This window comes from Grus americana, chromosome 5 (assembly GCF_028858705.1).
Source record: "Grus americana isolate bGruAme1 chromosome 5, bGruAme1.mat, whole genome shotgun sequence".
NCBI lineage: Eukaryota > Metazoa > Chordata > Aves > Gruiformes > Gruidae > Grus > Grus americana.
In genome coordinates this window covers 9046106-9069396 of record NC_072856.1, presented here as the reverse complement: position 1 = coordinate 9069396, position 23291 = coordinate 9046106, and the positions used below count along the sequence as shown (strand labels likewise).

The window sequence follows — 23291 nt, the reverse complement described above, 5'->3', positions numbered from 1 at the left end:
AAAAGACAGTACAAGTAGTGCCTTTGTCTCTCAAAACCAAGCTTTTTTTCTGTTCTTTTTCTATTTTTTCCTATTCTTAATGCATGCTCTAAGCTTAAAGAAACAGATATCTCTGCTTCTTGAAACAAAAGCCCTTGCTTTTGTAGAAAAATGGAGCTTTGCGTGCTTAGACATTTTTCAAAAGAGCTAGATCCACAATATAGGGTGTTTGTGTCTATTTGAAGTTTTGTTGATGTAGTGTTTTGAGCTTTGCCTCTTGAACACACAAAGAACAGAAAGGACTCCTCTCCCTTAGTTTTGCAGCCAGTGGCAGTGAGAGAGAAAAACAGCAGTCTGGTTTCTTTGTATTGTTCTGGTGTTAAGAATTTAGGTTTATAGGTAATTTTGTTTCCATAGTTGGTCTCTTGCCTATGTATATTTGTATACAGATGTACAATTTTTTGAAGTTCAGTGTCAGAAAGGTCTTTGTCCCTAAAACAATAGCGGTGGTAGCAAGGTAGCAGAATCCTGATCTCAGATGGTATATTATTTCTTTTAATAATGTGAATTTTGATATCTGTTTCAAGAAAATGAATGTATAGTTATGTGATGTCCTGCATGCATTTTTTCTGTAAGACGACAGCACTATCTGAAGTTTTTCCATGTGTTCCTCCTCCTTTTCTTGTCAGAAACCTTTCTGTATGCAAAGTACCGTAATTCCAGGAAGTGACTCTAGAGGTTCATCCAAAGGAGTTGGTAGGGATTTTAATTAATTCCCCAAATAAGCTGCCTAGTGACCAGTACAGTCACCAAACCTCTTGAATTCTAGCAAAATGTCACAGTGAGAATCTTGGTCTGGGTCCCTGATGTGCCACTCACTCTCATCAGACTAATTTAGATTTACTTGAGTTTGCTGACCTTTCTGAATCCTGCACCTCCCTCGGAGACTAGAGAACCTTGCCATTAGGGCACCCAAGACTTAGTTGTTGTGGTACTCATTACTGCAACTTCCAACATTTATTGTGGTTGGGTTTTGTTTTCAGGTATTTTCCCAAATGGTAAACCTGGAGTGGAATCCATGGTGTCCTTAAATTTTTCATTTGTTTGGGGTTTTTTGTTACTTACTGAAGCACAGTTTAGCCATGTGGGAGACCTAGAGGTAAAGAGCACTGATGAAACAGTAAGCCTATCTGAGGGAATTCCTCTTACTGCCTAACCACAATGCAATTTACTATTTATACAACTCTGGTTGTATACGTCAGTATATCTACATCAGTAAATGGAGGAATGAACTGGGAATGAGCAAGATCTTCCTGGAGAACTCTTAAAAAAAAACCCAAACACAAACTGATAACCGCTTTCCTCTTCCTCCCAAGAGAAAATGGCAGTATTCTTAAGTAACTGTTACATAAACTACAAGGTAACATGTATTTTCATAGCAAAACAAAGATCTTACTATTGTAGCAGTGATCGGGCATCTGTGTAGTGACAAAACAGCTACTGTTTGTATTATGTCTAATTGTGAAAGTATGCTTATGTTTTGATCTTGCTAGGAACGTGATACTGGTTTTAACAGAGGCTACGAGCAGTGCATAAAGCCTTATACTCTGCTATGATTAATCTACTTACTTGCCCTTCCTACCTTTAGTAGATAGCTATAGCCTGATTTCCTGAAATATTAGGTATAGCCATTTACAAAAAGACTCATTATTTAAAATGTTCTTTGTTTGACTAAAAATCTTTTGTATTTAGAATGTCTTTTTTTATTACAAGTCACCTTGGACTATGATGTCAGGATGGCAGTAATTATGTATTTTATTATCATTATCAGAAGGTAGGTCTTAAAGTAATACTGTTTGAAAAAAATATATGCAGTTAGAATATTCAGAATACATTTTCTAGAAATCACAATTTTGTCATTAACTTAATATGTGAAAATGACATAAAACATTTTTAATAAGAGTAGAAACATACCTCATCTTTAGAGACAAAATAGATGCAGAAGTATGTGAAAGAAAAAAAAATGAAGAGAGATTCAGTGATTTAAAACAAAAATATTTGATTTTTTAAGATCAGAGGTAAACCAGAAGTTTAGTTACTTTACAATTAGTGCCTAGAGACTAAATTGCAGTTGTTACCATTTCCTTTTTGTCAATCAGGTTCTACCAGTTTTAACAGAGCTGCCGACACTTTGAATACCTCTAGTATCCACCGAGACCCCCAGGGAGATCCTAGTGAAGAATGGAATGCTATAGCAAAGACTTTTTATGATTCTTCTTTTCCCACAGAACATGTAAGTCAATTAAAAATATTGCGGACCAGACCTCAGTGAGCTAATTCCACAGATATTTGTACAACTGTACGCATCTGGATACTTTAAGACTGAGTCAATCTCCAAAATAATATCAAAAGGGCAACAAGGCACCATTTTTCACAATTAAGGTTGATAGAAAGCAGCAGGAAAAAGTCACAGCATATGAATCACACAGATGCTAACCAGTCTGTTTGGGAGGGGAGGAAAAGGGTAGTTCATTGTGTACCCTAATAAAAATCATCACCTACAGTAAAAGTAGGAGTTAAAAAAAAAAAGAAAAAAACAGTAGTATGCAAAAGTATAAAAATGTTGGTTCCTTTATTACACAATCAGAAAGTGTTATTTAAAAGACTCGGTGAAAGACTAAAAATTCAGCATATCTATGAATTAGAGCCTATCTGTTTATTCTATGCTGCAGTTATGTGATGCCATATTTAGAGTTATCTTATTATTTAATAGGATGACATTACACAAACGTGTAAAAGCAGTGAATGAGAAAGAAACCTGTTGTTTCCCTGTAAGAAAACTTCATTCAGGACAGCACTGGCAGTGGCTCATACTGCATTTTTAGATCTATGTTAGACTGTGGAGCTTGAACAGCTCTAACTGCTGTATTAGGATTTGACCTAATGCTAAACATATCACTCAAAAGAGATAGAATAATTTACAACTGCAGTTGGCCTTCCTTTTCAGAAGAGGTTCTAGAGGTATTTGTCAGGTAGTTACGGCTGTCAGCTTTGGATGAGGCCTGGATGAGTAGTGTTTTCAAGTGACAACTTGCTGACTTCAATGGACCTAACCAGCTCTCATTGCCGTTAGCATTCACATGCTCTGAAATTCAAAAATAAAGACTGATGTTTCAAATTACTCAGCTTTCTTAACATGACTCTATTTGGGAATGAGAGAGAGAGGGATTTTTCGCCAAACACAGTGGTGGTATTTACTGTGTGTCTCTTGCTTCTTCTCACTGAGGTGGGGCCAGGAGTTGATCAGTTAGAGCACTTTGCTCGCTCTGCTTTGCTTGCTGTCCCAGGCTCTCCATCTTTCTCAGCTGAGAACTTCTGGCAATGAATGAACTAAAATACCTAATCTAGAGCCAATACAAAGCTGTATTTCATTATCTGATTGTAGTTATAGCTACTTGGTCACCTCCAAACTAAAACTCCTTGTGCGCTGGCTAAGTAAAAGCTGAGATGGACAAGAACAGAGTGCCTTGCTGGTTTGACCTTAGATTATTTTTCAAATATTTAATCTATGAAATCTCAGCCTGCGATATTGCAGACCACTCCCTCCCTTCTGTGTTGGTGTCAGTCTAATATGTTCTGTCTTCAAATTTGTCATTTTTATGACCGATATGAAAAAGCTGTTGGGAGATTAAAAATAGGGTCAGCAGTCTTTTTTTGCTGCTCAGTTTATTTGCTTTGACTAACATGTATGATTATAACTAGAGCAGACTTATGCCTTCTACAATTTGGGTATTCTCATTCAACTAAAGTACAGTACTCTAAAAAGTGGTAAAAATTAAAAAGAAATGCTACAGGTGCACTTAAAATTCTAGTAAAAATATGAAGAACTGTTTTAAACATTAGTTTGTACATACCTGAGTACCAAGGTAAGGATGAATAAGCATCCTCAGCTCAGTTTAAACACAAGTCCCTAACCATGCAGTCATAGCAGCAATTAATGTGTTTTACGCACGCATCCCCCATAGGTTGCCATATTACTCAGTGCTAGCAGTAAGACACATTTTACTTGTATTTTATTGTGAAAATGTTGAGGCCTTTTAGTCTGACAGCCGAGATTCTTTTTTTTAAAAGCTTTATTCTAAACCCACTGTTACAGAACTGTATTAAAATGCTATATATATAACCTAGCTGCAGTTACTTCTCCAAAGAGATCTAAACGCTTGTTGTCTTCAGTAAATCCAAGTAACATGCATGGCTTTATTTCACTGGAAAATTTCACTTCCACAGCTGGAAGACCTAAATGAAAGTTACTTCCTCATTGAAATGGAGATTACAGTCATTGTTGACCTGAAGTATCAGTATATTCAGCTGCATGGCAGTAGTGTTGTTACAGATGCAATAGGCTAAGTGAAAAATTTGCATGAAGTTTATTGTTCATATTTCAAACTTCAAGAAATGTTTGTGCACTAGGGAAGGAAAGTTTTAGCACAAAATTAATATGCTAAAATAAAGGCAGGCCTGATAAAGACTTTGTGGTTGGGGCACAGTTGCCTAATATTAAAAAAAATTTCCCTGCTGTGTTGCCATATGTGTTTGATTTGGATAGATATGAACTATCTGTCAAATAGTAATTAAAAATATTCAGAGAACAAAAAGATCTTTAACATAAAAAAACCCAACCTATTACAGACCTTGCATTAGTTAATGATGTTTGCTTTCTAATCTATATAGCAAGGCAGAGAGGAAGTTCACACTATAAACCTCATGATTTTGGGTTTTGTTAATCAAATGCTGCATAGCAATAGAAATGTCAATTGCAACATTAAACTGTTTAATTAAACTATTTAATTTGCTAATCTGCATTCTAGTACACAAGGTTGTCTTCCTTTTTTTAATCATACTCTTCTGTACTAAGTCTTATGTTAAGGTTTGGTTTATAAAAGTATGTTTGTCATTATCAAGTTTTCTAAATTAAAGCTGAAGCAAGCACTTCAAATTATTCACACCTATTTTTTCCAATTGACTTATCTTCCTGTTCACATTTCCTTCTTTGCTTAATGCTTAGCAACATCCAACAATATAGACCTTTGTACCTGCATTTCATGGGATTATTAGTTAAGTTTGTATTCTGTCAAGTGAAAGAAGGATTTACTGCTTTACAGCACAAGCAGAAGTCTTCTCAGACAACTGTACCTCCAGCAAGAAGCAAAAGTGCACTTGGAGCTGAGGACAGCTGTTCTATTCATAACTCCATTCTACAAAACCAAATAGAAGAAATCGAGAAATTCCTGAACTTGGGGAGACTTCATTCAGCAAGAAAAAGAAAATATGAAGGCAGCCAGTGAAGATCAGTGGCAGAAGAGAAAAAGCATGTATGTGTCTTTTAGGCACAGATACATCACTTATGTAAACCAGATTTGTAGAGGTGTTCCCATAGAATATGGTATATATGCACTGTGCTTTCATGTTTAATACAGCGTATGGACCCTTTATGTTCAAAAATGGATACATTCCCTAACTAATAATGTTAGTTCTCTGTTTCTGCAATCAAATACAAGTTATTATGGGTTTTGCACAAAGTTAAAGAGTTCACAAGTTGATAAGTTAATGTTTTAATATCCATTAAGTAAAATTAAATGATTGAGTACCCTTCTGCTCCTCAGAAGTTTTGGCTGAAATATTTCAATTTGGTTTCTGTCAGACTGCTTACTCAGTTTTCAAGTAAAATCAGCTGCAACTGTTTCAAAATACAATGGTTTCTACAAATGTTTACAACTTACAGCAGCTCTAAGTGGCAGAAGAACAGGAAAATCTTCTGCTTCACTGCCAAATTAAATATATCTGTTGTAGTTGATTCTCTATCAATAAGGTGTCTTTGAATAATAAAGGACCAGGTATGATTTACAGAGATAAGGCAGCAGATCTTGCTTCATAAAGCTTCACTTCTAACTGGTTCACATCTCTCCTCTCTTAGGGTATAAGGGAAATTTTCTCTTACTTTACAGTTACTTGTACTACCATTTTTCTGATCTCCCTCCATTCTTCCCCACACCTCTTGCAAAGAAAGATCTTCATATTGTAAACTTAAACAAGAACAAAAGAAGCATAACCAATATTGCTACTGTTTGTTGTTGCTAATTATGTAAGAAAATCAACAGAAGATATTTTCCCATATTTGTTTTATTGCTTTTTTGTGTTGCAATTTAGAATATTCAGCTTCTTTAAACCAATTGTATACATTTTGGAAACATTCACAAATTGTCAAAGTTTTGAATAAATTTCATCTATAGTGACATTACTAGGTCAAAAAAAAATTTTAGGTGTCTGAGAGACTGAGGAGACTGTTTTTCACTTGATTCAAATTTTGTTTCCAGGTGTTTAGAGTGTCATACAATTGCTGCCATTGCTGCTTCCCAAAAGTCCGATGTGTGCTGTGACTAGAGAAGTAAAACAAAATTGGAAGATGATTACTAGATGTCATGCTCACCTAATAATTCTGTTATAGCTTAGCTTTACTCTCACACGTCAATAGGAAAATTTTTATTTTCTCTATATAAAGGGCTGTCCTTTACCAGATAGAGAATTCTGTAGCCTTCCCAAATATTTAGAGCAACAACAGTCATTAGTATTCTTGTCACTATTAGGTCATTAAATGAAATGTGCTGGAAAATAGGACTCTTTCATTAAATAAGCTAATCACATTCAGTGTGAGCTTTAATAAAATTATGATAAATAGCAACTATTTAACTACCAGCAACTGATAGGAACAATACCTTGCTTCTAGTTAAAATATTCTACAAATATAAGTGAAATAATTAGAACACACTAAGTTCTGCAAAATGCTATGAAGAATTAAGTCTTACCTGACAACTACTTTCCTCTGTGTCTGATCTATTTTGCAGTATACCATCTTTGTCTTTACAGCTGCAAAAAAGCAATGCTGTTTTGAGCAATATTTTCAAGAGTGCAAAGGTATCAAACTGCATAAAAACTCTTCAAAATTAGATCAATACAAACATAAAACCACCGTAGTTCTCTTAATACTGTTTTGCTGTTGGTTTTAACAGGCTAGTAGGCAGAAAAGCAAAACAATGTAACAAGATGAAGGTCATGCACGAATCCTATTGTTTGGTGCCAATCTATTAAAGCAATATCCTGTACAGTTTTTATGAACTTCTCTCCCCTACAAACACATCCTGTTTTAATGACAGCAAACAAAACCAGATGACAAATTAAACCTGCAAACAATTTATTAGATCTATAAAGAATTACATGAAATACAGTTGCCGTCACTGAAAAGAAAAACACTATTTAAAAGACAAGAGTTAGGCATGTCTTTGAGCATGAAGTTTTGCAGCTATATCTTGTAATAGACACAAATTAAAAGTTAATTTTTCTGAATATTTAACATGAGCTTAGAAGACTATAAAAGGTATTGTTCATTAGCATTGTGTGAAGTACGGTACTGCGGTTCTTACCATCAATAACAAATGCTTCTACGTCATCAGCACCAATCTGAAGTTCCTGTTGCATTGTGTCAAATGATATTTCTTTACTCTCTACAGCCATTCCCATGAAAGTGAGTAGCCTCATTTTTGCCATATTGTGTTCGTGCAACAAGCCTGTGTGAAAGTGGTGATAGTTTATGGATATTAATTATAATTCAATAATTCAGTAATTTGTTTTTCATGTTATTATTACTACATATGCTTCCTATAATTTAAAATTTATTTCATATCAAGAAAATATTCCACCTGTCCTTATTGACATTTCTGAGGTAAAACATTAATTTCTGCATCTTCCTTGTGTTTTGCTAAAATAGCTAGTTTAGTTCTGAATTCATCAAGATTCAATCATTGTCAGTAAAAGCTAATAAATATCTACAGAAGTGAAGCACAGAAATTTTTTGAAACAGTAAAAACATCACCTTAACAGAATTTTAGTTGCTGAGTGGGCAAATGAATTCTTCAGTTGCATCATCTGGAAGAACAGCAATGCCACAACTAATGGAAAACACATGACTGGTAATGTCAAAACCTTCTTACAGCCTCGCTGCTCGTTCTTAAGTAGCTGCTTGAAAATAAACCCCTCTCAGTAATGGTTTAGTGACAAAATATTTTTGTGCCAGAAGAATGTGTTTTGGCACTGAATTAACTGTTTATACCACAGCAAAAAAAGCATCATGAGTCACACGTGTGCTTACAGCATCTAAAGTGGCAAAAAAATGCTCTTCAAGAATTGAGGCAGAGATATTAAAAGTTTGATCTTTTACATGATTGTATACATGGCAACACAAGGAAATGAGCCAAAGGTTTGCACATCTAAATCAGAGACCATTTGCATGGAAAAAAAAAAGTCTAGGTCAACAAAGTTAAGACATTCAGAGGATACAAGACATTTCTTAATCCAAGTTCTGTGAGGTACCAACTAAGATTCGGTGGAAGTTTCTTTAAAATGAATGTCAATCATTTTGTTTTGGTATGACATTAGAAGCATTCATATTGCTTCAGTAAACATTTAAGTTTGGAATTTATAGCATCCATATACTAACAGGAAAGCACATTAGTGCAGGACATCATGTTGTGTTAATTAGCTATAATTATGATGCAGGTTCCCTATTTGGCACTGATTCAACAAAAATGTGATCACCATAATTCATACGAATGAGGAGCACCAGCAACTATACCTAACTGGGTTTAATGGAACTCTACAAGCATCAAAAAATCAATTAGCACACATTAACCCTAATTAACAAATGCAAATGAGATGCTGATTAACTTTCCGAAAAAGACTGCTGATAATACCAGATTAAATGTGGACATGTTAGGGCGATTCAGTTGACACAGATAATGCTACCGCTGGCCTAAGTTGTCAGCATTAATAAACCAACAAATTGTAACCAAGTGATGCCACCTGTAGGAGCCTTCACTGCACAGCTTTCACAGACTAGTTTTAATTGGTCCTGAGCCATGAAAGGTTAGAACTAAAGCTGATGCTGTGCTGTCAGTGAAATCCTATTATTAATATCCTTTATTTTAAAGCCCAATAGCTTGGCAAGTTAGTTAAAAAAAAAAAAAAAGAAAATCTTTAAAGCATGGTTAAAATCTATTAATTTTTGGGAACAGAACTGAAGAATTTCTGAATGCCTCACTTAATATTTGTCTTGTTTTCTATAACCAAACTGCCCTTGTTTTTTCAAAGGCATGGCTGAAACACACAGACCAAGCTCCTAGCATTCCGGTCTGCACTGCCTCAGAGTCTCTACCTCGTCTACTGCTCGAAGACATACAGAATTTTCTGAGTACGCCATAAAGCGGGTGAGAAATCAAGATAACTGGAAGTAAGGCTGTCTTTTAAAACAGTTACACAGTTATTTAAGGATTTCACAACAGTTACGTGAATCCTACATGTATTGAAAATGCACACACTGTGTATTCACAGAGGTAAACACAGATACAGGGAGGCAAAGCAAAAGAAATCATGACTACCGTATATTATACGATTAATACTATGTATATGTGTAATTAATCTTCCATAAATTTATTCAAATGTTAGCATAACAGTATTTTCAGCAAATACTTCTGTGGACAAATAACTAACAGATAAGCCATTTCAATACATAAAAATAATTACAACACAGAAAACAATTTCCCCTAAGAAAGAAAGGCATAAGATGTCTACACAATTAATGTTCAAATACATATGACAAAAGGTATGCTTATCCTCTATACATTTACAAACTATCAAAAACTTGCTGCTAATTTTATTTATGAAAAATCATATTGCTATTTCCATCATTTTAATACCCAAAGTACCAGCATTTTAAAGCTTTGAGGGTAATTATTCTCAGAATCATACCACACTCCATTAAACAAAATAATGCATATGTTAAAAGGCTGCACTAAACTCTGTTTTAGCAAAACTATGCCTTTCCTCAAATGCATTCAGCCAGTGTTCAAGTGTCATTTCAAAATCAAAGTTATAAAAAAAAAAAATCTGATTTTTTACCGAAACATTTATTCATTACCAATATGTCAAAACCTTAATGCAGTAATAAAAAAATCTGCATCATTGAGCAATTTCTGCATTGTCACTGACCCCTGTCCTAAAAAGCTGGAATATAAAAAACGTAATTTTAATGCATGCAATAGCTTATGAACCAGTGCTCCTTTGAAACAGTCAATTACACATCAACGGGGGAGTGTCAAAGTGTTAATTACTACTCCTTTTTTCCACAGTGTGTAAATAAAGAGGGTGCTGACATTAACATTCCATCACATTGCTTCATGTGATGAAACAAATTAACTGGGACAGACCGTGGCTTGCTAGGTCTAATGCATCGGCACACACAGACACACACACACACACAATTTGCATGTTTTATCTTACTGCTCAGAAGTATTTGCTGTTATAGTTACTGATCATAAAAAAAATTCTAAGATATTTACACAAGCTGCTGGCTTACTCGGTAAAGGTGTGATCTCTGGCCTAGCCTAAAGTATCAACCATTCAAACTCCCCTCCCAAAAGCTGTAAAAGAAAAGTGGGGGAAAAGACACAGTTCTCTTCAAACCCATAGAACAAACCACAGTTAGATGGCCCATTTACGATCTAGTAGAGGTTAGAGGCTACAAACTCAATCCATTCTAAAAACTCCTGTTAAATTTCCTTGGCTTCAATATATGGGTTCAAACTGAAGCACTTTGAGGCTTCCATATCTTAAACCATGTAAACAGTCAGAAATGTAATGATCTGAACACTTACCAAGGGAGTCAATGAAGTCTTTGTTGTTCTGGTAAAACTTGACATAGGATGCTAGTTTAGCACTTACAAAAATTGTCAAAAGCTAGAAGACAGTAAACAAACAAAAGAACAGTTTAAATATTATCTATGTTTCCCTCCCTGCCCACTGGACAGATACATATATGTAAACTATTTGTACTGAACAGAAAAATAAACCATTAAGAGCTAAAATTCTGTCTTCTGTCAATAGCTGAGGGCAATCTGTGCTGAGCTTACTGCCTTTTCTCAGACCTGAAAGGCAGTTCTGCTACAGAACTCATGTGAGGGCAGGATTTGTAACTCTTCAGTTTCTGAAACTTCTAAAGGGAAACACTTCACATGTAATATTTTAATTCCAAAAGAATTAAAAGAAATAGTACATTGCAGCTCAATATTACTGACCGACAACTATTCTAATGAATTTCAAAAGACACAAATAAAGCTATAGCTATCAAATCATCTTGCTAAAAAAAAGTTACTTACATCATGAATAAGTTCTCCTTCCAAAAATTTGACTGGTTTTAAGGCAAGAAGATGATCAAAGAGAAAGGTATTTGGATCCTTCAGTGCTCGTACAATACATCTAATTAGAAAAGGAAAATGCTTATTTTCACAGCAATACACATTTTTAGAGTAAGTGAAACTCAATTTGTGGGTCCTTGCTTTCTAGGAAATGCCCAAGGGTTTTCAACTATTCTTAAATGTAAGACATGTCACATTCTAATTTTAATCTTCATTTTACAGATGGAAAAAACAAGGAACAGAAAGCATTAAGTAATTTGCCCAGTATCACAAATAAAATTTGCCAGGTGGTAAGACTACAGATCACCCTACTGTTTCCATCTATGCATTTATTTCCAGCCCAGCCTCATTCCTAGAGGTGTTTTTACTGTCCTTCTAAAATTTCATAGAATTAAGTTGTTTAGCAAGATTAATTATACTTGAATACATGACACAAAACAGAGAAAACCCCAATACCAAACACTGCAAGGCCTATGATTTATCAGTTGCAGCTCCAGACTATAAACAGACCTAAAGTGTTTCTAGAACTCTAGATGAAAGCTTTCATTCAGCGGCACGAGAAGACTTAGTGCTACACTCGCTCTGACGGCCTAGACCACGACCCCGCCACACAACATACACCCAAAAGAACCTAAGGTCTGCAAAGTCGCAGCACTATGGTAACCCCTGGGTAGCTATGTTCTTTCACGTGTAAATGGTCTCAGATTGCTATAGGGTAGTCAATGAAGTTTTCATTTATGCACAGACACTTTAATTTTCACAGTGAGTCACCCTGATTTTCCTGCGTGTTCAAGTATAAACAACTCCCTTGAGAACTATTGGTTGTACACACCCGGCAGAACCACACGACTTATTACAAATCTAATTCCTAAGAACCACCATGATAGGTAGAATGTCAAAATACAAGCTTTTACTCATTTTGGCCAGTGAGGAAAATACACTGTTAAGAATCAATTTACTCCCAGCTTGTCCAACTAAGTTTAATTCTGTGCAGTTCACATTCTTAGTACTTGCCTACAGAAGAGAGCAAGAATTTCTTTTCACATAAAGTGCTATTTGAAAAGAACATTTGAAGTTAGAGAATCAAACAATCAGTAAGTAAAAAATCCGAAATAAAGGATGCCAATTCCAATTTTGATTGCACAGTCAACGTAAATGACATCCTTACACAAGGCTGATCTCTCTCAGCAGTGACCGAAACACACTTGCACAGTGGAGTAAACCTGACTCTGCCATAAAGAGTAGGTTGGTAAACCAAACCTACCATAGACTGCACAGATCAAGTCAGCCATGGTACAGAAAAGAGGCCGTGGTAGGGCCCTTGCCTGCCAGACCATTTGGTACTCCTAACAGTAAGGCGATCCACATAACGTAGCAATTGAGAAAAAGCTATTTTTAAGGAAGCCAGGAAGTCAATATTACCTGTGAGCATCAACTCTCGCCTGGGAAGCATTGTCCTCTGTGTAACTTCCCAGTAGTTCCACCATTACTTTTGCTGCAGTGTCACTATAGAAGAAAAATAAAGTTACCTCAGGATAGCTGAAAAAAATAGTTCAAACAAGACACTCAAATATTTAAATAATTCTGTTATGATGTTATAGGTCAAATTAAATTACACTTGAAAAGATGTAGATGATCCATTTTAATTCTAGTGGAGAGAACAAATTAACTAGATGTATTCTTTCAATTCTTGTTCTACAAAATGTTTATCTTCACCCTTCATTTCATTCTCTTAAATTGATAAATTACCTGCTGGTTATGGAAAAAGCTTTCTGAGCTAGGAACAGCTTTATATGGTTCACTAGAATGCTCCTCTTATGCACATCTGGATTTAATCACTGCAGAATAAGTAGCGCTGCAAAGTTTATTTCAAATGTAAAATGGCATAACTTAAAGAATATTTATGGTCAGGAAAGTGACTGCATAAAAGCGGCCTCTTCTTTCACAGATTCTCCGAGTATTTCGAGTGAGAGCTGCTCATTTTACTGATGAAGTTAAGCAGCCAGCAATTAGATTGGGTTAGGGTCCTGTGAAGCAAGCAGCTTCCAACACTGCTTTGACAGACAGCTCTTGGAAAAACAATTCATTCTAAGGAAATTGAGTAAACCTAGGGCCTTGTCTACCCAGATTATTTTGTAAACAACAGCTCATCAATGTTGCTGCAAACCAGCTCCCAGACCATTACTGTATCATTTTCACCAATTTTGATTTATTTTTATGTAACAGTTCTTACCACTAGCAAGGCCAGCAACTGATGATGCTTTTAATAAAATTTTCATCAAAAAATAAACACATTGAATACACTGTATGTATGCACACAAAAATCAATTTCCTATTTCTTATGGAATTCTTGTTAACTATTAAAATAGAAGGCTGTGACAATTCTTCCACACAGAGAATAGATTTTGCTAATGCCGTCTTACTACTTCCTTTGGAGAAGACAGGGTACAGATGTAGATACAACTGAACCTCGATAATGAGAACATGTGCTTTGCAGAAATCTCCCACGCACGTACACTGACTGGCAACTGCTTTACTGAAAGGTACTTTCTCAGTGGAGAGGAAGAAGGTTGGATACTACTCTCCAGAGTACAGTGAGTTACAGTGTAAAGCCAAGCTCTTCCTTCAAAGTAGCTCAATTCTAGGTACAGCAAATTTCCCCATCTGGTCTGACAGACCCACTACATTTCCTTAAAGAAAAAGCTGCAAGAAGAAAGTTTCAATTCACTTTAATTACTTAAGTTAATGGCATAAATTGCACAGGGAAGGAACAAACCAACGTAACACTCCCAGTATGTACTGAGCTGCGATATATTAAGACGTCATGGGAAGCAAGCAGTATCATATAGAATTTGGATATACGTTGAGTGAAGAGAGTTTGTGCTCAAGGCAGGGGAATTTTCTATAGATTCCAGCCATTATTCCAGAATTGTGTTCAGAAGTGTAAACTTGAATGAAACATTTAAGACACCAGCATTAAAGAGGTCAGCTTATGTTTTGTCATAGCAACTGATACTGGTGTGTAGAGGAACTGATAGCTCCGCATCAGTGAAATCAAATGAATTTAGACAGCTTTATATGTGTGAGAACTATCTGCATGTAAATCAGTCCGTGACAGACTATGATTTTTGCACTGGTGAAATCTTACAACACTAGATGTTCTAGCAAAGACAAAAAAATCAGTTTAATACAGGACTGATACTACATAGACTTTCAAACAAAGAGGCTCAGCTGATATGCTACTCAACCTAACAATACAAGTCCCCTTATTTAATATAAACTTTCAGCAGTTGTTGTTACAGATTTCTGGAACTTTTCCTTTCCTTCCCCTTCCCTTAGGGGCAAAAACTGAAAAGTACAAACTTAACTAATTTCAAACAGGATTTGCAATCCCCTCCACCCTTTTTTTATTTTTTGAAGGGGGAAGGAGTGGAATCTTTCACTTGATGCTACAAGACAACTCCTCCCAAAATTTCTGTGCTAAATTCTTGCAAGCCTCAGCAAATATGGCAGGCCTTTTAATCTTACTCATTCTATTCAGTGTTTCAGATTACTACCGTAAATTAGGATGTTTAAAGCAGTAATACAGATCACGATTTTACCAAAGCTCATTTCTAAATGTGTATATCTCACCTAAGATGCAAACTGAACATTTTTTCTAGCAAGACAGCTTACACAAGCACTCTCGGCTCCACATGCCAGTCTAGATGTGTACCTTGACGAAAAGCCAGTAAGAATTGAGGAGCGATGGTAGATAAAAGGAAGAAAAAAAAAAAACAGAGTATTCAGAGACTTAGTAAGATGTTGGAATTGAGTCCCTCTACATTACATGATATTAAATGGAACTAAAATTAAATGAAACAATTATTTTGCAGGTGCCTGACCTGCTGAGCTTTTTGCTACAGGTATTAATAACCAGACTTGCCAGACCTGTTTGAATGCAAACTTGAGCAGGACTAACCCCACTCTGAACGCTGCCAGGTTAATGGCAGAGAGCAGCCGTGAGCTGGCACCTGGCATGATATTCAGGGCCTCACAGCAGAACTCAACTCTCTGGCTGCAGGCAAGCCACGCATGCCCGTAAAATTCCATCTGTAACTGGAAAAGAAAACAGGTTCTGTTACCTTGCAGTTTCATACTGACACAGCTAGGAAAATGCTGAAGACTAAAGCAGCTGAGCCACAAAACTCTACTGCAGAACCTTTATGGCATGGAGCACAGGCAGCAGAGAAAGTAACTAATCTCCTCCAAAGTTCAGCTACCAAATACACATCTCAGGAACAAGCCACACCAGCCACCTGTTTTCCAGCCACCACCACCAATTTTTCTTCAGTTGACCATGGGAAAGATACAAATCTCTCTTCGAAGAGATCAAGGTGATTTTGATCATCAGAAAGAAGAAACTTCAACCAGAAAGTGTCTGGAAAAGTTTTGATAAAACAAGTTTTCACTTATCATTGCAGGAAAAGGAACACCACACAGAACAGCTGCATCATCTACTTTTCATCAGCTGCCAACCTGTTCACTACCAAGTCATCCATTGGGGGAAAGTCTATTAGCTATGGAAAACCATCTCTTCTGCCATACTGACTGAAGTTAAAACATAAAATGAGCCAAAAAAAGTTAAATTCAATTGTTTTCAACAACATATTATCTTCCCTTGGTTATAAATCAACATGGTAACTGAGGCATGATTTTTATTACTTATTTTTCAGTTCCCACTTATCTTTCCATACTGCTTGATAGAGCAACATTCCTGAGTGCTAACGCTGGAATGCCGCTGTGAGTTTCCCATACTATTGCAAATACTGCCCACTGATCCAGGAGAGTGAACCAGGTCAAAGGTGCTAGGGTCACTTCTTGTTTTCTTTTCTGGAGAGAAGTGTAAGTGATCTGAAAAATTGCTCCATTCGGTGCAAAGCTTGCTGCAACAAACGGCAAGGGCACTGAACGCAGAAGCAATACGTTACAGGGTTTATGGAAGTTTTTAATGCCTAACTTAAAAATATCACCTACTATTAGGAAGCAAAAACCATTTGGTAGCAGGGTTACTAGTAGCACTGGAAACAAAAATTAGAAGTCTAATTCGTAGACTGGGTAACAAGACTAGCTAAAAATATTTAGCTATTAAGTATGGGAATTAAGCTGGTTAAAACCTCTCAATAAATCAATAGGATGAGAAGCGTTTAAAAGAGTAAGAGCATTACAGAGTATCAGTGTAGTATTTCCGAAACAAAGTAAGCACTAAGCCACGTGCAAGATCTCTGATTATCATTTCTGAAATCATTTTGACCATCTGAAATCTGTCATACAGTACTATCAATGAAAAAGCCTTTTAATGTTAGTAACAGGAATAGGAATTCCCAATAATGTTGTAGCTCACAGTGTAACTACTACTTCACGAGGATTAATCACCCCTAAACTGAGGTTAAAAATGATCCTGCTGTGCTGACGCAGCATTTCCAGGCTACAATTTCACCAACTCTAGGCTAACTCTCCTGCCAGAAGAAACTCTCCTTCTCAACAGCTCCACACTTCCCTTTTTTTTTTTTCGCCTGGCAAGGTCACCCCCCCAGTCCAATCCACCATGCAGCTGTACAAACACACCCAGGGACTGGTAGCTGGAGGGGACGGGACAGGAACAGCGAGTACAGGACAGAACTGCTTCCTTCTGCAGCAGTACAAAGTTATGCAAATGTAGAAATGTAAGTGCAGTTCTGCTACCAGTGTAAGTCAGCAGCGTAGAGGTCCTGATGCTGCCTCGCTATGAAAATTTAAAAAAAAACCACCTTAAAAAACTAACTCAGAAAACAGCAAAAGGGGAGGGAAGCAACACACACACACCAAACTACAGCAGGGACAGTTTAGATAGGCTGAAACTGCTATGGAACTACATGCTGGAACCACTTCTGGATCCCAGCCCATCTCTATAGTCCTGGCCAATGCAGTCAATACACCGTATCGCATCTGTAAGATAAATTGATGACAGGTCTCAGTTAAGACTTACATTAATTTACAGGCACGATACACACAGGATTACTTTGCATGCCAGAAGACACTGGTCTGCCAAGTTTGTTAGATCAAAGATGCTTCTTATGATCCAGGATAATAATTTAAAATGGCCAAGCAGGTATTCTGTGGACATTAATTTCCATGACTAGTGGAAAGCTCTGTCCTAAAGGTAATGTTTACATAAAAAGACTGATTCTGTTAACTGTGATTGATAAGCTTCCCAACATCATTAAATAAGAGATAGCGCTACCATGCACTAAAATGTCAAAAGTGCAATTACATAATAAACTTGGCATAATGCTACAATGCTCAAATATTAATATTTATAGAAAGGAACAGTTTTATTTTGGGAGCCCGTGGTTTGCAGATAATTCACTACTAACCTTAATATTGTTGGAAACACTGGTTTAACGTAGGGTGCTTAAAAACACAGAAATAAAAAAAAACAGGTATATTTGGATTGAGTTATCAGTACAGATTAATTTTAAAAGTGCTGTGAGAAATACTTTCCCTACAGATCACTTACATCAACTTAAAATACAGTTATCTAGTATCTATTACTTGTCTTTTATACCTTTTTTTGCAGTCTACTAGGACATCATATAGCAGTCTCAGAAGAGTATGCTTTTTCTCTGTGCCAAGATTCCAGTCAGAAATCCATTTTCGGACCTAGGCAAAATACAAATGAAAAAGAAGCATTGGGGAAAAAACTAAAATAAACCAGAAAATATTTCTCCTTTTCTCTCAAGCAGAAAACGATTGAAAAGACCATGCACAGAGATTTCTCCTTTGCGTCCTCTGACTCTCAGCTCCCCACACAGAACCTGGAAGTTCTCCCATAAGCCCACAGACTGTGTTCTCCATGTTACTTTCTAACTAAGGATGACTGATTCTAATACCTCAGAGTATTAGGGACAAGAGCTAAGGGACAAGAACTTGATGCCTCACGCCTGATCAAAGCTTCTCACTTGCATTACTATCACAGGAATCGGACACGTTTAACTATGTTCAGCATCAGAAATGGAAAATAAATGGCAACAGGATTTAGATTCTGCAGACAGACTTTTAAAAGATAAGAAATTCTGTATTTTGCGTTTCTTTTTTCACTAGGGTCTGGTAATTTATAACATGGATGGTCTGTATCAGCTCTGACTAATATTTAGTGAGATACAACATGGTTAACACAAAGACTGTGACTTGAAGCACCACATTAATTACCTGATCTAGTTCAGTTGGAATGTACTGGATGGCACCACATGAAGAGGCCACTTTAAGAAGGCTGCAGTACACTGTGTATCTCACAGGAGTGTTCTTATCCATGCCGTGGAAGAGATTGCTCAGTCTAAACCACAAACAATGAACAACTGAGTTAAAGAGGTTTCAAAAAAAAACATTACTGGAGTGCATATAAATGTTTGTATTAAGATGCATGCTAATACACACAAAGGACCTCGTGGCGCCTGACATCCCTAATGAATTGTCACAGCTTCCACATTGGTAAGTTTTCAGCAGATAATCTGAAAACTCCATGCATTCTCATTTTAGTTTTGTAATACCCAAGCAAATAAAGTATACTGGTACTTCTATTTTATGATAGGGAAAAAGAAGGTAAAAAAAGAGTGCTTCCTGCAACAGAGAGACATATCTTGACAGTCAGTCCACACTGATGCAAAGACATACAATCACACGATACCACTGTTTCAGTTTCCTCTGTACAATACTTACAGCTGCAATCTAAGAGATGGGCGCTCTCCTTCCCGAAATTTTACTAACTTCTCACACAGGCTTTCAATCAGCGCTTCTTGTTTGTCAGGTTCCAGGATAAGAAGCAAAGAGACTACACTGTTCATTACACTCTCAACATCTGCACAAAACAAAACATGCAGCTGTTTAAAATTGCAAGCAGCAATCATAAGTACCTATTTAGTGCTGGAGAGTTACTTCTGCTATGAATGACTATTTTGCATCAGCAAGAACTGTAAAAGAAAGAAAATGCCAACATAACCAATCTGGATGTTTATCAGAATGTACATTTGGCCCACGTGGTCTTTCGCCAACACATCTCCACGTAAAGCAAGAATTATCAAAGGTGAAAACAGAATTTGTTATTTGCTCTGAATTCTCTGTTCACACGTAAGAGAATTCAGAAGAATTTCAGGTTTTGGTCTTAAAAAACCAGTGGCTTCCTCCTGCACATCCAGAAAACTGCCCCATGGCTCTAAAGTGAGAATACTAACACCTAGTGCTCAAGTGCAGTAAAACATTTCACCAGGAGCACAAAGGAAACCCAGACCACAGGGAAAATGCCCACAAGAACAAAATATGTTCAAAAGCCTCCCCAGCTCCTGTTTAAGCAAGGTGTTACATCCTTTCCAAACAGGACCAGACATGTTTTGTGTTTTCTTTTCACCGTCTGCCCAAGTAGGAGCTATGCAAAGGATAAGAACAAAATTCATTACATATGGAAAATATTATTTATTCCCTGAAATGACATCTGAACATCAAACAGCAGGGCAATGAGCTTCTCCTGTATTTCATACTCATTTGCCTACAGTAAAAGGCAACATGAAAAATAATCTTAAGTACTCCTTCTTAGATGAACCACACATTCTTTCAAACAGCACATATAATTCATATTAGCAACTGATTTTTTGCATATAAAAGTTCTAAATGGAATCTGTATATTGGTACAGAGCACAGGAGGCACAGAAAGATCATTTAAGGCTACTGCAGCAGTATCAGTGTCATTAAAACATTGGTGCAGCTTCTAAGAATCTACAGCCCTCTCTCAAAAAGATTTACTGACTACTGAAAATTGTAGTGTTTTCAGACAGTATTCATCAATTAATGTTTAGGCCTTAAAACTTCTACTTCCAGATGTCTAGTCTTAATTTTTGTTCATCTGCAGCACCACAGCCATTAATTGACTGTAAGTCTTATTTTTATCATACACTTTTTTCAGAGAGAAAACCTATTTTATATACAACCTGCTATGCCCTCAGAAATCAAGCTAGACTGTGCTTATTATGACTTCTTTAAAGGGTGCTGAATGGTTGGAGAAGAGAGGGGTAGAGCACATGCAAATTATACACAGCAATGATGGAAATAAACACCTCCAGTTTTATAAGGATCCACGCGTTAAACGCATGAGCCATGCAACATACCTCTAAATTATGCCAACCGTTACTGTTTGAAAACATTGATGGCAACATGTTTAGCAAAACCAGGAAGACTTAAAGATGCAAACCTTTGTCATCCTCTTTCAGGCACACATCACACACTTCAATAATCTGTGCCAAATCCACATGAAGTCCACCTTCAGCGTTTTCTTCAGAGATTTCTGCTCCTTTGGATTTCAGGTAAGCTCGAAGTTCTGCAGCCTTAGAAAAAACCCAACACACACAAAACAAGAAAGTCATTTTGTGAATAGTAAAGTCAAAGTAATTACATTTCTTACAGATTTTTGTTCTGCAACCACTCCTGTGCCCTCGCCACTCACACTTCCTTTTGCTTCTCCCTACCACCTGTATCCTACAACACTCCAACTCCTCCACTTTAACGCACAACCCAAATACCAACTCAGTGCAAGGTGCTGTGCGTGCTATGGCTGGTTTGCCAGTAACTGAATAGATCACCTGGCTGTTGAGCTTTCTTACAGTAGGAATGTGTCACAACTGGTTAGAGGACAGCAAGCCTACTAAGTTTTTGTGACAAAGATGCTTTCTTCTTATGAATTTTTATTATCTTTTATTCCCTTTCAAAACTTCAGGCAAACCAATAAAACCATTTAGTTGTATCTTCACCAGAAAAGGGTATAAACAAAACCACTTTAGAGTTCTCAGTATAATGCTATGACCTGCCTTACCTTGTTAGGATTTAAACCTATGCTAAGAAAACACCTTTGCCCAGCAACAGGCCTATGCATTAACTTTATAACCCACGATGTCAGCAGCTAAACCATAACCCTTCAGAGACAATCTCTGGGGGGCCATGCAACTTTTGGCACAGGGAAACTCTGACCGGGCTGCTGCTGTGACACCAGGTGTCATTTACATCAAGTTCAATGTCGAATCATTATGGTACCGTAAGACGCAGCTAAATGCTCTAGGACCCTTCACTGTATGTACTTAAGCTATTTCAGACTAACTACGTGCTGGGCATTTACTAGACGTTACAGCAAGCGAGAACTGGGCCGAGGGCTGGCAGTTGCGGGCACATTTCTTGTACGTTGTCACCTGCGTATACAGACACCGCCTAAGAGGCACTGGGAACAACGAACCCTAAAACTCAAAGACAAAACGAAGCAGTTCAAAGACAAAATTCTCAGTTCCCATGCCTGTAGTGCGGAGCATCCTGCAAACCCAAGACACATAAGCGATGCCCCAGCCCGTATCCGAACTAGTTTCCTCTCCTGAAGAAAAGCACTACTGAGCAAACATGAAAACAAAGTGCCAGGGAGGCGAGAACTCTGCAGAGAAAATTGCGAACACAGATTCACCCTTCAGTTGACAGTTTCCGTAAGTCTCCTGTTAAGCCTCTCTAGCAAACAGCCCGCACAAGTTTACGGAGAGCTACGCGGGCCCGCAGCGAGCACGGCTGCCTCCCGCAGGACCGGTACGGCGCCCCCATCAAGGCGGCAGGCCTGACAGGGACGGGCCCGGGCCTGGGTCTACCGACCCCCGCTCCGTCTGCCCCGCCAAACCCGCCGACACCCCCCCACCCACCCGCCCCGCCAAACCCGCCGACACCCCACCACCCCCCCCCCCCGCAGGCCGCCGCAGCCCAGCCCGGCCCGGCCCGTCCTGCTTCCCCACCTCGGGATCGAGCCCCGAGGGCCGGGGCCGGCCCCCTCGCTCTGCCGCCGACACCCATGCGACCCGCTCCCCGCCGAGCCCTGGCCGCTGACCTGATCCTCTTCCGTGATGTCGATAAAAGCCGGGACGCTCATGGCGGCGGAGGCTCCCGCGGCCGGACCGAGCACGCCGCCCGCACCGGAAAGGCAGAGCAACTTCCGGCGCCGCACGGCATTCGCTTCCGCTTCCCTGCCGCTGGGGGCGGGCGGGGTAGGCGGGACCTCGCGCCCTGCCCCGCCCCGCCCCACCTTCCGCGCGCCGCTGGGCGGTGCCAGCTGCGCGGTGCCAGCTGCGCGCGTTGGCGGTGAGGTGAGGGCAAGGCGGCGGGAGCAGGGGCGGGCGGTTCCTGCTGCAGCCGGGACCCTCGGCCGTTCTGCCCGGCGGAGTTCTGCTGCGGGCAGAGGTGCCCTCACCATGGCCGGGCGGCTTAGCAGCAGCCCGGACGCGGGTTCTACCTCACGTTCTGCCGGGCGGCAGCGGGCAGAGCCCGGGCGGCAGGTCTGGGCGCAGGGTGCCGTGCCGGCTGACCCGCCTCAGCGCTCGCCTGTGCGAGGGAGATAGGAGTAGCTGGCCGCCTTCAGCCGGCTATTCCCAGCTGCGCCTGTGCGATCGGTGTCTGTGGCGCCGGGACTCTTACCGTGGGGAAAGAGATTATTTTTTTCCCTCTTTCCGTCTAAAAGGAGTATTTCACACACACACACACACACCCCTTAAAAACTGTAAGTTCTTAGTCCTTTTTCCTGGAAGAATTTAAATAATAGACTTAATTTAGGTATGCCGGGAGTGAAACGTAGTGAGAGAAAGGATACAAGTTCCTAAGCAGATGCCAGTAACCTGTTGCAAACCTGTAGTTTGTCTTAACACCTTAGCTCGTACTCCAATGAAAAGTAACAAACCGTGACTTGGTGTTACCAATGTATTGCACATTTTTTCAGCTAAAGAGTAAGAAATTTCCTATTCAACGGCTCTGGCAGTCCAACAGGAACATAGCTTGATTTTTCCTGATGTTTCAAAGGCTAAAATGAAAGCCAAGAAAAGTAGAGGGAAAAAGAAAACCACAAGCAAACCTTTGTTTCCCTGTGACTTGTGCTAAGTGTTCACTGGATACAGAAATTTAGAGAACACTTAGGTTCACAACTATTGG

The 23291-nt window shown here is 38.5% G+C and overlaps 2 protein-coding genes across 2 annotated transcripts in view; one reads left to right on the top strand and one right to left on the bottom strand.

Annotated features, from left to right (window-relative positions):
• CCDC73 (coiled-coil domain containing 73) overlaps positions 1-5324 on the top strand; it is a 101634-nt gene extending 96310 nt beyond the window's left edge. The window contains 2 exon segments of the mRNA XM_054828612.1: positions 2139-2272; positions 5142-5324. Coding sequence (XP_054684587.1) covers positions 2139-2272; positions 5142-5324 — 317 coding nt within the window.
• An 819-nt stretch (positions 5325-6143) lies between these two features.
• Positions 6144-22354, bottom strand: EIF3M (eukaryotic translation initiation factor 3 subunit M). Its single transcript, XM_054828608.1, has 11 exons — positions 22201-22354; positions 20542-20674; positions 19020-19158; positions 18513-18636; positions 17869-17963; positions 12705-12788; positions 11244-11343; positions 10743-10824; positions 7458-7601; positions 6843-6903; positions 6144-6416 (listed from the first exon to the last, which is right to left on the bottom strand). The coding sequence occupies exons 1-11, from the start codon at positions 22240-22242 to the stop codon at positions 6296-6298; spliced, it is 1125 nt and encodes a 374-aa protein (XP_054684583.1). The 5' UTR covers positions 22243-22354; the 3' UTR covers positions 6144-6295.
• Positions 22355-23291: the final 937 nt, after the last annotated feature.